This window comes from Protopterus annectens, chromosome 10.part0 (assembly GCF_019279795.1).
Source record: "Protopterus annectens isolate FY-2018-M chromosome 10.part0, PAN1.0, whole genome shotgun sequence".
NCBI lineage: Eukaryota > Metazoa > Chordata > Ceratodontiformes > Protopteridae > Protopterus > Protopterus annectens.
The window spans coordinates 962,740,362-962,754,776 of NC_056744.1; the positions used below are offsets into that span (position 1 = coordinate 962,740,362).

The following is a 14,415-nucleotide window of genomic DNA, read 5'->3' on the forward strand; positions in this document are numbered from 1 at the left end:
TATTTTTGTATTTCAAATTACAAAGCCCTTGGAGTAAGACTTATTATTAAGGAGTAACCAGTAGGAAGCCACCTGCAATTATGTAATTTCAACTTTGTAGATTTAGTCACACCTTGAAAACATGCAATTTTCCAAGAAACAGTTCAAACTATAGTGTTATGCAAAAAGCACAAGGCATATGGAAAACAAGCCAGTGCTATAGAATAAGTATGCCAAAACACGTAAAAATAACCTATAACTTAAATAACTCCTTCTCACATTTATGATATACTCACACTGCTACAATACTGCACCAAACACTACCAAACATGCTTTCTTTTACTTCAATAGTGTCATCAAACTGTGCTTCCAAGATTATTTAGTCATTTGCACATTTCGGTGAGTGGGTCAACCATTAAAGATTCAGAAAAATGTGTTTCAGTAAAATAAGCCTGCAGCTATTAAGCCAGGTCCTTTCTGCCAGATACCCTGGCAACCCTGTATCCTGACATACCTACTTAGTTCTTAAACAAGTAAAGCACTTTGGTGTCTTTCTGAATGACCTGAACAGTAACATGTGTAAGTAGTGGCATAGACTGGATTTTTGGAAATGTATTGCAGCTTCCAGCATGCAGACCCCATTTATTTTCGCAAGTGTGGTCTCCTCAACCCTTGTAGTCAATCAGTGATTTTGAAAAAGAAACAATTAACAAATATAACAATAAAACATGAATTAGCCAGTTTAATTAGAAAAATTAAATTCAACACATCTCACTGTACAGAATACATTAAAAAGGGAGTTACACAATGGCATATGGCTGGATAAACCCATGTTTGCAAGATACAGTTAGTGACTGCCTCCTGATGGATGCTTGTATGGGGAAAATCCATAAATGATGTTTCAAACAGCATTCTTCATAATTTTCAACATTTATATTATCTTTATTCTTTAATTTTATTTTTTGGGGCCCATGGACTGCATCTGACCATCAGCAGTTTGGCAACAATGAGTGACATCTCCATGTTTCTTACTCAGTACGATCCCCCCCTCAGCTGGATGTAAAAGGTGTTGGAGAACCTTTAGGGAGGGAGTCAAACCTCCATCAAATGCTACTAACCCTTGGGTGAGGCAGCCTTAGCAGAATGAGAAAGGAATTGGTGAACCTCTAGGAGAGAAGAAAGTCCAGACAAATCACCTGCAATATCATACTACATTCTAGCGCAGGGATTTTCCATATTTTGCCATAACATCACAGGGATGCCTAGTGAGTGCTCTCCTTGAGGGTGTACAATGGACATATGTCACTGGCGAACATAAATGAGCCAAGTCTACCTGGACCCCATTCCCTGCAACAAGCACATCGAGCAGTTTCTCCAGACTCCACCTGGGAAATTGGTGTATTTTGGGTGCCCTTAACCCATCCACCCCAAAAGAATTGAATGCACCCAGCTTCTTCACTCTTCTACCTCTTTCCACTCAGCTCCACCAAGTATCCAAGCCGCTAGTTGAAGCTGGGTCACCTGAGTTACAGTCAGGGCTTCATCGCTCTGTACCAATGTTGCTGGCATAATATTAACTACTTAAAATAGGTCAGCAAAGCAACTGAAAGGTAAACTCATTTATACTCTCACAAACTCTCTGGCATACCATGCACAGTGGATTAAAAAAAATGAGTACTTACTCAAAAAATCCTGTTACAATGTACTTTGTGTTCAATCTTGCACAAGAAAATAGTGACATACATCACAGTTGAGCCTTCTGTATGTTCTAACCCATTTGCAGAATGAGTTAATTCAGTTTCTCTTTCTTGATTCCACAAAGCACAAAAAAGGATACGTCCCTGCTCAATAAAAGTAGTAGCCATCTTCAGGTTCTGGGACATCCTCAGCTTTATCATGATGGTGGGGAGACGCCTCCTGTAAATACCAAGCAAGAGCTTGAAGCACCGCTTTTAAAGACAGGTAGGAACTTATTTTTTATATAAATATCTTATAAGTATTTATTTACAACGAATAACATCAGAAGACATTAGTTTTCTTAACATATTATTACAATAAGCAGTGAAGAATAAACTTCTTGTGCTTTTGGAAGTCTTGTTGTTTATTTACTTGTTTTATTATTTACTTTGCTGTAATTTTGTTAATGTTGAACTCAGTTTCTGAAATTTACCATACTTCCAATGTATTCATGCCAGCATTACAAATAATGTATAGTCTCTTCTCATTACGGAAGACAGCTATCCTATCAGACTTTCTACTGCATACCAGATACTATTTGTGCACAAAATAAATAATAAAACTGAATGATCTGACAACACCATAATGACCATGGAAACAAATTACTTCTAATTTTCATGACTTCACTTACCAAAGCACAAGAGATAAAAAGGAAAACATTATTATATTAAATATCTTGATTTTGTTTTTGACTGCACAATACTGCTACGAACTACTGAATGCTGACACACTTACTTCTGTCTGAATGGGCAGCACTGCCACAGGTCATACCTCATAACTCCTATGACTTAGGCACAGTGCTAGATTTTTTTGCCCTCCAATTCAGCTTTATTCTTCTTAAATTCACTATTTTTTCACAGTTAGACTTGATGGTCCGTACATTAACCAGCTCAACTATGTCTACAGTGATTCCTTGTCACCAGCCACAGGATATCTACTGTCAGAAACATTCTATACTGAAAAATAAAGACATGCTCCTATTTCTGACCTTCGATTATGATTTTAAAAAGATTAATACTACAATCCTAAGTGAACAGAGATTGAGAGTTATGTCAAAGGTGCTGTTTGCACTCTGATCCTACTATTTGAACTCTACATATGTCATCAGAGCTAATGGTCTACATCTCATACTACCACAAACGGGAAGGTGTGGAGGAAAACAACTTTAAGAAAGAGAACACAGCTGAATCATGACCAGGAACCTATAAACATGCACATATAATCCCGTATGACCTAGAATATCATAACTCACAGCATATATTCTTGGCTATGGAAAAAAAAAAAACAGCAGCCTACTCTCACACAATTTTATCACAAATTCCTGCATGCCATTCCAAAAGTAGCTCTCGCCTATATTCACTAAAATGTTCAGCTAAGTTTTAAAAGAAATATAGTGACTGGAAGAAAAAACATTTTATTAAATGGAATGCCTTGAAATGTAAAGCAATTTGAAAAAAAAGTTCCAAAGTTTGCTTATATTTTCAATATAATTTGGTAGTTTATGGTTACACTCAAGTCGCCTCACAGTAAGACGCTGTCCGGTTCGATTCTCAGCTAGAGCGTCTTCTGCATGGAGACATGAGTGAATGGGCGTACCTTCATTGAAGGTTGTGCATCAGGCCTGGCAAGCCGGTACGTAAAAATCAACTGCCAATCATTAGCGGACCGGAGTTCCACTGTGGCGACCCCTAACTGGGAAAAGCCAAAAGACACAAACAAACAAACATGGATACAGTCAAGTGTTGTATACAATATAGCAAAAAGTGAATATCAACAGTTATGTTTTCACACTGCTGATAGGACTGTTTATGATTAAAGTATATACAAGCAAAATGGCTGCTTACTGGGCAGTAACCAAAAACAGCATTTGTACAATTCCAGACATCAGGAATGTCTTTCAACCAAAAATGGTATTACTTTTAAACATCTTCCTCCCCAAAGAAACCTAATGACACAGTACAGATCTGTTGTTCTTGGCATCTAAGTAAATATTTAAGAAACATTCTTGTAACAGATAATTACTTAGATGACTAAAGACACAGTTGCTCCCAACTCAGCAGGTTTTTCTCTCCAATCTTCTGCTGTAGGTACAGTTGCAAACAGGATTGAAAAGGTGTCTCCAAACAAATTGCATCTCTTTCCAACAGTGAGTAAACTATAAGCGATAGTGACAGGAGTAGACTACAGGAACACCTCTGACTGATCATCTGCAAAATTAACAGAAACAGAGAAAAAACACAATCTGCAGGAGATTCTTTCAAAGACGTGGATATAACAGGTACAAAGTTACCCGAAGTTCCTTATTTGATAAGGCTTATGCAGGGGGAGCCTACTTACAGGGCACAGAACAGGAAATAATGTACATGACAACACTATACATTTTTTCAAATGACAGCCCTAACAAAGCATATTGTAGGATAACTGGGCAGTAATCCCTACTAAAAATGTCTACTGTTACCAAAGTGTCTGCAGTAGAAATGTCATCTAGAGGAACACTCCTATGACAAGTCATAGAAGCAAACATTCTCCTGGAAGAGTGCCAAATCAGTTTGGTGCAACTGGTAAGCCACTTCGACAATGTCTGCTCACACAACGGTTAGCCCTCAAACACCCAGGCAACAGAAGAAAAAAGGTGGCCTGACTTCTTGCAAGGTCTGAGTTGCATGAGAACATCCACAGTATAAAACGAGCAAGTCTATTTTGTTTTGGATCTCAGAAAAGAATACCAGACATCACCCCAACTGCCTCTCAATTTAAACATTTTCTCAGAAGTCACCACCATCCAAAATGATGGATATTTTTTTTAAATTCATTCAGACTGATAAAGGACACACTTTCTAGCTAGCCATCTATTAAGGCAACAATGAAAATAAATGATATATTTTAGGGTCAAACTGCATCAGGGGATGGCCAGCCTTGAGTACTCTACAATTTAGGGGAAATTCTGATCTAATCTCTAGAAACAAAGATTTTTGTTATAGTCAATGTATGTCACTATCTGACATTTGTGGTTTTGACCTTTACTAATACCACTACAAAACAGCACTCAATACAACTGTTTTTATATGGAGAAAACTATTAACAAATTCAAAACTGGAATAGCCCAACATCTCTCAGATATAAGGCTTAAAGTTAACAGTAATGCATTAGACAATTGCAGTACAGAGAGGGCAGATCACACATCCTTTAAATTCCATGTCATGGATATGATGAACCTGTTTCCACTCTACAATAACAAGACTGCCCTCTTAGAGACAAAAAAAGAACTAGAAAGGCAAATACACCTCGAGCAGCTACAAAAATCCTGACCCAAAACATCATCTGCTCCATAAAGAGTGTGCTATAGCAAAGAAAAAAGAAGTTAAGCACTTACCATAACATTCCATGTTTGTTGTCCATCTTGTCTTCATTCTTACTGGTTGAGCTTGGAACCGATCCTCAGTTTCAACACGGCCGCATTCTAAAGTTCAGAGTCTTCCACTTGGCTCGTGGCTAAACATCCTATCCCATGATGCTCTAGTGTGCTACCTCGGATCTTGTTTGCTGATACTTATAGCAAGTATCAACTTGTACAGCATTATAAGAAATTACAGAGAGAATGAAAGTCAGAAAACTTCCTTGGTAAAAGGAAAAAATTCCTCTCGGTCCTCCAGAAACTCTAGGCTGGCAAAGGAGGGTGGGATGTAAGAATGAAGACAAGATGGACAACAAACATGGAGCATTATGGTAAGTACCATAACTTCTTTATGTTATGTTGTCCTATCTTGCTTTCATTCCTACTGGTTGGGACAGCGTCCCTAGCACCATATATCCTGGGCAGCTCAAGGGAATATATTCTTCGGGACAGTGGAACCAGAAGAGGCCCTGTCCCTGGAGGCCATGTCTACCTTGTAATGAGTAATAAAGGTGTGAGGTTTGGCCCACGTAGCCGCAGCACAAATATTATCTAGTGACAGTCTAGCCTGAAACGCAGATGAAGTTACAATCACCCTTGTGGAGTGACCTTTGATTCTAAAGACGAGATGTTTATTGTTAAAGTGTATATAAATGTGATACAATTTGAAAGCCATCTTGAAAGAGTGACCTTTAAAACAGGATTACCTTTTTTAGCCTCTGAAAAGGAGATGAACAGCTGATTAGACTTTCTGAAAATTTTAGTTCTGTGCAAACAGAAGCGAAGTTGTCTACGTACATCCAACTGATGGAGTGCGTATTCTGCCTTGTTGCCATGATTGGGGAAAAAACTGGAAGCTCAATAGATTGAATAAGCTTAGCTTCCGAGCACACATTTGACAAGAAAGATGGATTAGATTGCAGAGACACCCTATCCTTATGGAAAATCATATAAGGAGGTCTGATTGACAAATCTTGAAGCTCAGAGACTCTTCTGGCAGACATGATAGCAATCAGTCAAATTGTTTTCCATGATAAACATTTGATGTCACATGTTGATGCAGGCTCAAATGAAGGTGAGACAGTACAAAATTTAGGTCCCAAGGTGGAAGAGGGTCCTTGATGGGAGGTCTTAATAAGCAGGTGCCCTTTAGAAATGCTCTGCATAATCTGTGGGACATCAAATTTGGAGTTACATCACCTGTATGGAAACTGGAAATTGCAGCCAAATGAACCTTGATAGTAGCTGCAGTGGAGCCTTTATGAAACAATTCAGCCAGAAAATCCAAAATAGAGCTAATTGGCAGAGAGAAAAAGGGTCAAGATTTCTTTCTGAAGCCCAAGAAGAGAATCTTCTCCATTTACTGAGATATATGAGGAAAGAAGAATGTGCTTTACTGCTGGCATGAGAGTAGGAAGCCTGACTATATTTGGAACTGGAGCAGCCAAGCTGTCAACTTGAGGGTCTGGAGGGAGGGGTGGTGCGTTCCTGACAAATGAATCAGAAGGTCCGGAACTGGATCTAGAATCCATGGTTCCTCCTGAAGATGAGGCCATAAGATGGAAACCAGATCTGACAAGGCCAGTATGAGGCAATGAGAATCAGCCTGCCTCCCAAGGATTTGGCTTTCTGGATAACTCTGGGTATCAGAGGAAATGGGGGAAAGGCATAAAGAAGTCCCAAGGGCCAATCGTGCACTAGTGCGTCTCTTGGTGAATCCCTGGAGGAGGGACTAGGGCAAAGTAGTTGCTGTATTTGGTGTTTAGGGAAGGCAACGAGGTCACAGCAAGGCTGGCCCCACTTTCGGAAAATCCTTTCCGCTATCTCTTGCTTTAGGGACCACTCGTGAAGCATGAGTATTGCCCTGCTAAGTCTGTCTGCTATCATGCTGGATCTCCCTGGGATATGCATTGCCACTAAAAAATGTTGGGAAGACATTACCCATTCCCACACTCTGAATGCCGCTCGACAAAGAGGGTAAAACTTGGTTCCGCCTTCCTTATGTACCAGACCACCAACATGTTGTCTGTCTGAACTGCAATCATTCCTAGTGGAAGAGAGTTTTGAAGTGCCTGCAATGCTAAGAGAACAGCTCTCATCTCTATAACATTGATGTGCAGGTGGGCCTTGTGATCCTGCCAGGTGCCTTGGACAGTCCTCACCAGATAATGCCCCCCCCCCACTCTATCTGGGAGGCATCTGTGGTCACCGTGGCTATAGACTGTTGAGGAAGAAAGGGACGACCAACTGTCACGTGGCTGGAAAGGAGCCATCATCTCAGGTCTCTCTTGCAAGATTCCGTGATCGTGATTTTGTGAGACATGGGTAGTTCTTGTAATGACCATTGGGCAAATAGGAGCCACTGAACTGCATGCGAGCTAAAGGGACTAAAGTTATCACTGCTGCCATGGTTCCCAGGACTTGAAGAACTTGCTTGACTTTGGTCTTTGACATGAGATTGAGAATTTGCTGAGTAATGGAACTCTTTCCTTCAGCAATCTTGCCATCATAGAGACTGTATCTAGGTGTGCTCCTATATAGACGATATGTTGCGATGTCAACAAGGCAGATTTTTCTGAATTTATAGTAAATGTGAGCAGAGTTGTAAGGTGGAGTCACCCCTTGCTTGTTGGAGTAGATGCTTGGTGGTGGCAGTTAGGAGTCAGTCGTCTAAGTACGAAAACACTTGGAATCCTAGACGCCTCAAGTGAGCCGTAACCACTGCCATGCATTTGGTGAACACTCTGGGGACTGTAGTGAGACCAAAGAGAAGACCTTGAAACTGTTAGTGACTGGCTCCCAGCCGGAAGTGCAGATGACTCCTTGATGACCTGTCCGTTTTTATATGGTAGTACGCATCTTGGAGGTCTACACAGCACATCCAATTGTCTTTCCTAAAAAGGGGAGAAGTGACTGCAGTGTCACCATCCAAAACTTGGTCTTCTTTACAGATTCATTTAATTTGCTGAGATCAAGATGGGTCTCCAGTCCCCTGTTCTTTTGGCACTAAAAAGAATCTTGAGTAAGTTCCAGATCCTATCTGATCTGTGGGAACTCTTTGGATGACTCTTTTGTCTAGCAACTTTTGAATCTCTATGGTTGGTTGATCCCTTTGACTGGGTGGAACATCTGGGATGTTTTTCGAGATTGGGATGGGGAGGGAAAAGGGTATGGAGTAGCCTCTGGATACTATGTTTTGTATCTATCTCTTGTAATTTCTTGCCAGGCTTTCGGGTGCAAAGACAAATGACCCCAGACTGCCTCCAAAGGTGGGCTTCCCTTCAGAAGCTCTGAAAGGGCCTACTGCAAAAGGAATTGGGGTCACTCTGGTTCTGCGGACCCCCCTCTGCCGCAAGGACGGCATCTACCATTATTACCTCCCCCTCTCCCCCTGGGGAAGGGTTCACCTCATGCATCTGGAAAAACTCCCTGGAATTTTTTGAAACACATCCCTCCCGGACCCTTAGGATATAGGCTCGAAGGTACGGAAAAACGCACTCCAATGACAGAGATAGCTTTACCTTCCTGCTCGCATCTGGTGAGTGTATCTTTGACTTTCTGTCCAAAGAGTGAGGAACCATCGAAGGGGTGTTTACAAAGGTAGACTTAAAGGGTTCCATGAAGTTACACAAGCGCATCCAAGAGTGTTGCCTTAGGGAAACTCCTAAACCTGCTGCTCTACTCACTCCATCTGCTGCATATGAAATGAGTCTCATGGAGGAGTTCACTACAGAGGTTAAGGTGGATAGCTGACAGATCACCTTATCTGAGACACCTGCAGCTAATGAACCTTGAAGAGCATCTCCTAGTTCCTTCAGGAGATCTCTCTGTAGTCTTGAGAAGTGTGTAAAGTAATTCAGCGATATGAGAGAAAATGTCGCTGAAGAAAATATGAGCTTCCTATATCTGTCCATTGCATAAGACTCTTTGTTAGGTGGATGGACAGATGAGAAGGTTTCGGCAAGTTCCTTCTTGGTGGCTGCTGCCACCACCAAAGCATCCACAGGAATGCCCTTTGACAGAAAATGTTTGTCATCTGGGGCTGTAATAAATTTGTTAGGCCTCCGAGGGACTGGTTCCACTGCATCTGGAGACTCCCACACCTTCCGACTAACTAGTTCCAAAAGTTCATCTAAAGGCAAAGATACCCAGAAAGCTGAAGGGTGAGATCTGAAGGCTTTCAGGTACACAGACTCCTCCTCAGAAAGACTGATGGACTTCTGCTTAAGGACCTCTAGGATATCTGCAAAGGAGATATCCTCAGGGGGCGACCATGGGGACCCTTCTGATTCCTCGAGGTCAGTGTCAGATGTAAGACACTCATCCAGAAAGTCAATATGCTTCCTCTTGCAAAGCCTCTTCCAGGGGCCCTCTTCACAAGGATATTCTGGAGAGGTTTTGGAAAAGGGAAGTTCACCCAATGGGGTAACCTGAGGCCTAAGATCTCCGCTAGTATGTGGTTGGGGTGGTGCAGAGTCATAAGTCGGTACCTTAGGGGCTAGAATGTCAGAACCTTCGTGTAGAGCTGTGTGGGAGGACAGCACACTCCTCTTCAGCTCAAAAGCCCTTCTCCGCTGATATGAGGATCTCTCCGGCTCCGAGGAGGCAGAGGAAATCCCTGGAACCAAGAGAACTAGCTCCAAAGCTGATGTAGGTGCCAAGCTCACCAGTGCTGAGGCACTGAGAGGTAAACTTGGACCCAACAAATGTCTGACCCAAGTCCCCCCGGACCTGGATGGAGAGCTTCGGCCCCTAGACATCCCGGACAGCACTGAGGACGTTGGAGCAGAAGACTGCTCCAAAACCCCAACTGTGGGTCTCAGCACCTATGGTTCTATCACTATCGGTTCCAGACATTCCTGCTCTGACGATCCAGGTTGGCTCATAGGACAAATGTTAGTGGACAAAAAAAATCTTCACTGGCTCTGGGTCCGAATGGGATGGAGCCAACAGAATTTTGGCCAGCGCCGACAACTCCAGTAGCCTTTGCACACCCCTATCTACGTCATCGTCCGATAAGGTTCTGAAGGACCGAGATGAAGGTGTTGGTGAGGTACCTCTTTGTAGTATGGGTGATCTCAATGTCGGGGAGACCGGTGTCAATTCAGGAGACTGGCTCTGAAAATGTTTTTCCAGTTGTTCCGAAAACCTAGTAGCCAAGGATGAAGACTTATCAGACCCATGTTCCTTCAGATCCAAGTGAGTTGATTTGGACACTTTTTTGGCAGGCACTGAATGGCCTGAGGATGAAGAAGAAGACCTTTTGTTAAATTTGTCAGATTTAGAAGATGGAGATTTGCTGGAGGTTGTCTTGCTTTCCAAAGCTTCTGAGAAAGGCACTTTTGGAAGCCCCCTCACAATCAATTTGCTCTTTCTCTTGAGTAAAACTCTTGAGCTGAAGGAGTGACAGATACTACAAGATTCCTGGAGATGCATGGCACTGAGACAATAAACACAAATCGTGTGCCCATCAAAGACATCTTCTGAGAAGATTTTTGGCACTTCTTAAAACCAGATAGTTTAACTTCCTTCTGTTCCTTGGACATTTTTGGTAATTATATCTACTAACCAGCATAGCAATAAGGAAACCTAAACATTAAAGTTCAACACTCACTAATAAAGCTGACTACAGCACACCAAGAATATGAAAAATCTCTATGTATATAGGTCTAAGCACAGCACACAATGACAATAGGAAATTTGAAAGCACACTCAAGAGAAAAGGCACAAGGGGGGGGGGGGGGAGACTTGACTGCCCTGTAACTTAAAACGGGCTGGAGTTCCTCTAAGTTAAATGGATACAACCAGTATAAGACACTCAGGGAAGGGGGTAAACCTCTAACTGAAATGGACCAACAGCTCTGGGACCAACACACACAAAATAACAACAGCAAGCAGAAAATACAAAGTCACACTTTACAGATAAATGCTTAAACAAATGCCAAAAGGAATAGGGAGAAGGCCTAACAAGAAACGATGGCCAAAAAGGATTTAAACATCAACCAAGTGGTAAACAACAGAAAGAGTTACCAATTAGATTAAACTAGAGACATGCTATTCACTATTGTATTATACTACTGGAATAATTAAAAAAATTGAGAAATATTCGAAGAAAAAATAATTAGCCACAGCCAAAACGGAGACCTCTGACTTGCTTCACAGCAAACGAGATCTGGGGTAGCACACTAGTGCATCATGGGATAGGATGTTCAGCCACGAGCCAAGTGGAAGACTCGGTTTTAGAATGCAGCCAAGTCGGAACAGAGGATCAGTTCCGAGCCCAACCAGTAAGAATGAAGGCAAGATAGGACAACACAACATTCCTAATTACAGATAGTTTTACAAAGCAGAATAATAATTTACCCACACGTGGTGATACATATGGAATTACAAGCCAGAACAATCCCTTTATAGTATCTCCAAACTTTTCCCCCAACTTCCCTTCCACCAAAAGGGAGTGGTTTAATTGTTAAAGTTAAACCACACCCCCAAACAGAGGCTTTACCTAGGAACAGCAATGATACACCAACGCTTTTTGCTTGCTGATGACAAGTAAGGAGCAGCTTTAACCAGAACAGGGATGAGTACAGCTGGAAGAAGACTGATGAACACACGAGTGCAAAGTACCAGTGCCCAGCCTTCAAACCTCCCTTAGAAGACACCTGCGGCCATGTCAAGGACCAACAGAATTTCAGGCCAGCCAGGGACATCTTTATACTGTGGACTATTTTACAAAGGACTTGGGATTTAATAATGTAAGCTTCTATACTCATTTTACACAATCAATGTAACTTTTTGTTGCTCCTTTTAACACCACTTTAGGTGTGTTCTCAATCACATTCACTTGAGATTATTTTTACTATTTTTTGCACCTTTAAACTTGTTTTGTTGTTTTCTTATCATATATTGCAATGACTCTGAATTTAACACCAGATGATTAATAGTTCTGTTTTACTGATGTTATTTGGTTGCTTTTTTACCCTCTCTTATCCAGAGAAATCTCACTCTAGATAGGTAAGTATCTAAAGAAGCTCAAATTAACATAGCGAAAGCGCTGCCTTAATAGGACAGCCAACTATATATGCTCTACCCTTATTACAAAGTGATCTGGCTAATGAGAGCAGAATGTTAAAAATGCATGCCCTGTAAAAGTCTAGTTCAGCAAATGCACACTATGATTAATAACTAACATGGTACTGAACAAGTGAAAATGAAGAAAACTCCATGTTGACTAAGTAGTCTGTCAACCTGGTTATCAGTATAGTTCATATCCTAGGTTAATGCATTGGAAAAAAAGATCCGTTTTTGACTTCAGACTAGGCACTAGCCCTCTCTAGATATTTTATGAGGTTTAAACTACCTAGTGCCCTGAAAAGTAGGCATTTCAAGAAACTGTACCAGGTATGTGTCCTTACACCCCCTAAACAGTAAGGGTTTTGCATGAGAAAGATATGCAAATCAATGATCTTCGACTTAGATGCCCAGGTTCTCAGCAAATTTAATTCCCATTTAGACTTCAGCCCACAAAAGTGGGGAAGTATCTTTTAATTATTATCCTATAGGTGTTTAATAACTCAGTTCCAGGAAGACCCAAACCCTGAAAAACAAGCATGATTCTATGGTATAACACATCCAAATGGCTGGCTTAAAGGCACTAAATAAGCTTTGCCATAAGTACTGAAATCTTCAGGGTTCATTAAATATAAAGAACTGACAAAGCTGAAAAATTGCTTTTGAACTTTTTTTTTTTGAAAAAATATACATTTTAATAGCTAAAAAAAACCACTGCGGTGGTGGTGCTGTGGTAGTGCTGTCGCCTCACAGTTAGACGTCGCCCGTTCGATTCTCAGTTAGAGCGGCTTCTGTGTGTCGACATGTGTGAATGGGCGTTCCTTCGTTGAAGGTTGTACGTTAGGTCCGGCAAGCCAGCACGTAAAAATCTACTGCCAATCATTAGCGGACCAGAGTTCCGCTGTGGCGACCGCTAACCGGGAAAAGCCAAAAGACGCAAACAAATATATTTTTAATAGCTGACTGGGAATCAATTTACAACAATGTTTTTCCCTAGAAATGTGTGCTGGCAATGAGAAAAAAGTTTCCTGCAAACACGTTTTGAGAAAAAAAAAAAAAAAAGGCTGTGAGTATGGATCTATGTGTGAAAGATCTAACCTCACCCCCTTCTCAGTCGACATGGTAACTTGCACTTGGCAAATTAACCTATCAGACAGCGAATGAGTCAAAACAAGGCTACAGTTAATCGTACCATACCAACTACCCATACACACTTTATAAAAGATATAAAAAGCACTACTATTCTTACTGTTTAAGTATATTGGATCTGAAAAAGTCTTCCACATGAAAACACTTACCCTAGTAAAACTCTTTCGAGGAACTCTTTATGGATGATAATTTCAAAAAAGGCATAGAGTTTTAACAAAAAATGTAGTAGGCACAGAAAGATCTACAATCACACAGTTGCATCTTTTGGAAAAAGTCACAAGGCCTGATCCCTACCAAAAGCTCATTTCAGCTCTCAGATTATTCCCTTCAATTTTGTGTACAGTTGCTTTGGCTGTGGCCATTTAGAGCAACTACATTGGTCTAGCTGTTAACAGGTGGCCTCCCTGACTGGTAATTTTGGATTTCAAAGTACTTGACAATGATTATATAATGGTAAGCATATTTTAAATCTATCTTTAGCACAAAAGCTAGTAAAGGAACCAGAGGTAAAGTGGTCCGAAGGGACAACATTTTGAACTTGGACACCTTTACAAAAAGATTGCAAAAGGGGAGTTCTAGAACAGGCCTTCAAGTCATTTCTCTCTTTGGCACCAGAAAAATCATTAAATAAAATCCTTTGCCCTTCTGCTCTGTAGGCATTGCTTCTAGGACTCCCTATATTAACATTTGATCTAAAAGAGGAGGAAACAGGGATATTTGGTTTACTGGGAAAGGAGGGATCCCTGGGAAAGGGAGGAGGGATTCCTGTTGCCAACTCTCCCCCTGCTGAATATTTTTTTTACAGAGCTCAATTGTCTGCAAGAATGTGGCGTTATAAAAGGGAAGATAAAGACTCAAGAAGAGGGGATAAGTTGCCAGGGGGAAAGGGAGAGAAACCTGAAATGGCCAATAGGTCATTCTGATGTTTTGAACTGTCCTTGATTTTGAAAGGCTTTTACCTTTCTCGTTTGAAGTCTCCTTGCCATTGCTTTCTAAAATGATGTTTACCTGCACCGTGCTGCTTGAATTTCTTAGCAAAAAAGGTAGCAGAAGGAAAAGCTGCATTAAAAAAGAAGACTGGGGTT

The 14,415-nt window shown here is 41.2% G+C and overlaps 1 protein-coding gene across 1 annotated transcript in view; it reads right to left on the reverse strand.

Annotated features, from left to right (window-relative positions):
• Nucleotides 1-14,415, reverse strand: part of IMP3 (IMP U3 small nucleolar ribonucleoprotein 3) — a 1,257,621-nt gene that overhangs the window by 807,611 nt on the left and 435,595 nt on the right. The window contains exon 4 of the mRNA XM_044085735.1: nucleotides 1,817-1,896. Within this exon, the coding sequence (XP_043941670.1) occupies nucleotides 1,817-1,896 (80 nt within the window). The remainder of the gene's footprint in view (nucleotides 1-1,816; nucleotides 1,897-14,415) is intronic.